At 51.2% G+C, this 4,148-nt stretch overlaps 1 protein-coding gene across 1 annotated transcript; it reads right to left on the bottom strand.

Moving 5' to 3' along the window:
* Positions 1-395: 395 nt before the first annotated feature.
* Positions 396-3,107, bottom strand: LOC142568499 (uncharacterized). The gene is made up of 2 exons (XM_075678410.1): positions 2,701-3,107; positions 396-1,327 (listed from the first exon to the last, which is right to left on the bottom strand). The coding sequence occupies exons 1-2, from the start codon at positions 2,743-2,745 to the stop codon at positions 713-715; spliced, it is 660 nt and encodes a 219-aa protein (XP_075534525.1). The 5' UTR covers positions 2,746-3,107; the 3' UTR covers positions 396-712.
* Positions 3,108-4,148: the final 1,041 nt, after the last annotated feature.

Below are 4,148 nucleotides of genomic sequence, written 5' to 3' on the forward strand. Positions count from 1 at the left end.
AGACTGCAGCGTGCCATCAACCGTGGGCTTTCTAATTTAGTTCCCGGAAAATTCTATGCGCTTAAGCCTGCGTTGCATACAGAGGCTTGCCTCGTAATAACTGGTTACTTGCAATTGGTTGTTGTCAAAAGTATTTGGAGTAAGCCTTGCCGAGCAAAAATTTCAAGTGAATGTGGGTAATTAATAACGTGTAATGTCCTACGTAGAAGGCTCATTCGGGCATACACCTAAAAGCAAAGGCAGCCAGCTTGCAAAGACAGCAGGCAGCACATGCCCAATGGCCCAAGCTACTTGACAACTTCAGTCACTGTGTTTGTCCCATTGTCTGTGTGGCATCATTCAACCGTTCAAAGTGACCGTAGTAGCAAACGAAAACTATTTAATATACACTGAAATGTCCAAAACATTGCGACAAGCTGAAACTACAGTCAAAGGGGCCTCGCCACTCATTGAGTCGCGCGCCGACTGGCCGCGAGGGCGCACAACGCTGCGAGACGGTCAGCATCCCGAACGTGTCTGTCGCACAGCCGCTGAAAACGAGCTCCTGGATGACTGCGGTACAGCACAGATTGTGGGCCAGCACGTAGCGAGAGTGACTCGTCGCGAACAGCTCGACAACGTGATCTGGCGCTGCGCGTAGCACGGCGCCTCAGCGCATCAACGCCTGAGCATCGCGCACGTCGATCCAGTGCTCGAAGAAGTCGAGCGTGCGCTAGATGTCGCAGCAGTCAAGCAGCTCACACGGCTTGCTCCCGCCCACGCTGGAAAAGCGCACGCTCAGGATCTCCAGCAGGTCCAGTGTGGCCAATGTGGAGCGGAGCGCGTCCATCGGGTCCCTGGTCGGATAGTCCAACGGGTGGTAGCAGCGCCTGGCGTACCTCAGGTGTTTGCTAAGCTCCACCCCGTCCCGTAACTGGAACTGCTTTGGTGACATCCGTGACTCGAGCAGCTGCAGAAACACGGTGGAGCGGTGCTGCATCAGCGGACAATAAACCAGAATGAACGACCGCCTGCGCCGCATGTTGAAGGTCAAAGGAACCACGCGTCCGCGCAGGCAAGCAAGGCCCAGCCGTCCTTCGCGTAGCTTGATGATGATGACCCTCAGGAAGCTGTTGCATGCGGACTGCTCCGCAAGGTGGAGGCACCCATCGGCTGCGCTGGCCGTGCATGACTTGTCGAGGTCCAACCGTTGATGGCCCGAGATGCTCCGCACGAAGCGAACGTTGGAGAAGAGCTGGTTGACCACCCGGCACACGCTGGGACAGCTGCCCACAAGGCACGCAGGGGACTCTCGTAGGCGGCCGCTCCATGGTCCCTTGTTGCAAACCTGTGGACAAACACCTGTCGTGCTTGTACTCCACTCTGCTGTTGACATAGCAAATCGCTAAGGCGTGGTTTCTACCTCTTTGATGAGTAACCCCCGTATTCAGAAATGCAGCTTAAGTTGAAGCCACTGCTTGACTTGATCCAAGTGACGCCTTTCGTGAACGCGCCGAAAGAAACGCAGTGAGCGTGTTTGGGCACGTTAACGCCAGGCGTCATCTAAATCAAGTCAAGCATGGGCTTCGACTTAAGTTGCTTTTCTGAATACGGGGGTAAGCATCGTCAAGTAACGTTACAAAACTAGTCTAATATTCATCTCATATTTACAGAAAGTTAACATGTCTGAAGTTTGTTCAAAAATTTCTTGCCTTTCTGAAACTGACGGTAGCCATCGGGGGGTTCATGACATCAGGATGTGCTCTACTTAGATACCGTATTTTACGGCAGTGAGGCATTGCGATAGGAACTACCACTGGCGTTCGCGAAATGAGGAGCTAGAACCACGCCAATGCGAGTGAAATTGCGCAATGTGCCCCAGAATATGAAGGCGTTCTCTTTTTCCTTCCCGCAGGCACTTTCAAGTGCAAGAGAACGCTGTGTAGCTTCCGTTTTACAGCCAGTGAATTGTGAAACCCAACCCAACGCAGAACGAAAATGTCCTTTCACAAAGCAAAACTTTAGCTGCATTTTTCTATGTGACTAACATTGTCAACAGCGAATGAATACCGGCAAGTAAAGGTGCAGGCTGATGTTCAAGATATGAATGTGCTTCGTGTATTGGGGAAGCGCCACCATGTAGGTTAAGCCTTTCAATAAACGAATAGATAGACACTAGGTCCGCGTGTAGTAGAAAACACACACAAAAATACCACCAGGCGCGTTTCTCTGTTTACCCATGTCCTGCTGCGACATATGTTCTTCGTGTCAGCCGAGGCTGTATTCTTAGGTACTTAAATCATAAATTCATACGCGAACAAATCGAGAGGTACAAGGCTACGTTATGGCGTTTCCGGCTTAAAATGCATGTGCAACAACGGCCTAATTTATGCACAGAAATGGGAATTTGTGTCGACAGCATGCTTCAAGGCCGGCTACGGAATATCAGATAATGTTTAGTTGAATATATTTACATAGAAACGATCTTCCGACGATTTTCTCTTGTTCGCGCTTGCATTTATTCCGAGATGTCAGCCGCTTCTAGGACGGCAGCAATGCGGCTAGCATTCTAATACGGGTATAGTAGCGGAGAATCGAATCCGCCACTTCGTGCTGAGAACGAGCGCGCTGTATAGCCACTAAGCTACCAAGCCGTGTGAGAGAGCTTTTCGTTACCGCATTGAGGGACGAAGCATGCAGAGAGCGAAGCAAGCGTCTTACCCTTTCGTTGGAGCCTCGCGATCGCGTCAAGTTCTTCGGCGTCATCCACGGCGTAGCTGGGCTGCTTCTAGGTGTGGACGCAGTGCTATAGAAAATCCCTGCAGTCGAGCTCGATCTTGGGTCACGCGGTTCGCACGAGCATCTGCACGATTCTGTGGGCACGCCTTGCCCGTGGCACGCTGTCTCGAGATTCCTTCGCGAGACGCAAGGTTGACTGCGCGACGGAATCGAAAACGATGAAGAACCGAATCGCCGCGAGATCAAAGCGCACTACGGAAAACGCGTGATTCTAAAAATGTCATTTGCGAGAAAGGTAAGTGGGCAAGTTGTTATCGGCGCGTAATCAGCAACAGCGCAATGAACAGGGACAGACAATGGCGCAACGTACGAAACACAAGACCCGCCTGTCTTTTTCAACCGTTTTTTTTTTCTCCTGTTCTTAATTAAAGGGAAGCTGAAACACTTTTCGAAAGAAATGAGTTCTCTGCGGCATTCTACAGTTTTGAGTCCCCTGAACTCTGGTTCAAAAGGACGGAAACAAACGGAAGCGGCTGTTTTTTCAAGAAAACGCGCACCAGCGCCTCAGGGCATCGCGAGAACGCCGCTGTTGCCCGTGATTGGTCGGGGCCGCTGTGACGGCATTCGCGGCAGTCGCCGGTCGGCGCCGCCGTTTAAGAGCGTAGCACGCTGATCTGTTCTGGATTCATAGCTGAGTTGTAAGCATTATGGAACGTTCTCGCTGTCTCACACAGCTTCTGTTTTCGCCGTACATGTTCGAACCGACAGCCGATACAGAAAACGATGGCGGCAATGGCGGCAACGACTATGTTGAGTGTGCCAACAGCGAGAGCGATGTGTGCACCTTCTCGCGCGTTGGAAATCTTAGCTGGTACCTATGTTTTTTTTTCATCTAGCTGCACGTTCCAATGATGGGAGAAAAAATGCACTAAAGTGTCACTGGGAACTTGCTGCTGGAACCCGCCGTGGTTGCTCAGTGGCTATGGTGTTGGGCTGCTGAGCACGAGGTCGCAGGATCGAATCCCGGCCACGGCGGCCGCATTTCGATGGGGGCGAAATGCGAAAACACCCGTGTGCTTAGATTTAGGTGCACGTTAAAGAACCCCAGGTGCTCAAAATTTCCGGAGTCCTCCACCACGGCGTGCCTCATAATCAGAAAGTGGTTTTGGCACGTAAAACCCCAAATATTAGGGAACTTGCTGCTGGAAGAATGCCGAGGCACTAACTTCTCATTAGATTTTAAACACGGGTGCAATTCAGCGATGTCAAGCACCTTGCCGCTGCTTGTCTAAAGACCCGTGGTTTTTTGAGTGTTGATACACGATCGCGAACATAAGTGCCGCGTTTCAATACGCGCACATGCAGTGCTGCGAGGTACAGTCATGGAAGTTGCTTATCATACACATCCAGAGATGTCCAGAGGTATTATA

The sequence above is a fragment of the Dermacentor variabilis genome, unplaced genomic scaffold (assembly GCF_050947875.1).
Source record: "Dermacentor variabilis isolate Ectoservices unplaced genomic scaffold, ASM5094787v1 scaffold_20, whole genome shotgun sequence".
NCBI lineage: Eukaryota > Metazoa > Arthropoda > Arachnida > Ixodida > Ixodidae > Dermacentor > Dermacentor variabilis.

Bases quoted from the DNA above. Each gene is read 5' to 3' on its own strand.
- LOC142568499 (XM_075678410.1), bottom strand. From the start codon at position 2,745: ATGACGCCGAAGAACTTGACGCGATCGCGAGGCTCCAACGAAAGG. The intron at 1,328-2,700 runs GTAAGACGCTTG...GTTTGTCCACAG, and splicing joins CGCGAGGCTCCAACGAAAGG to GTTTGCAACAAGGGACCATG.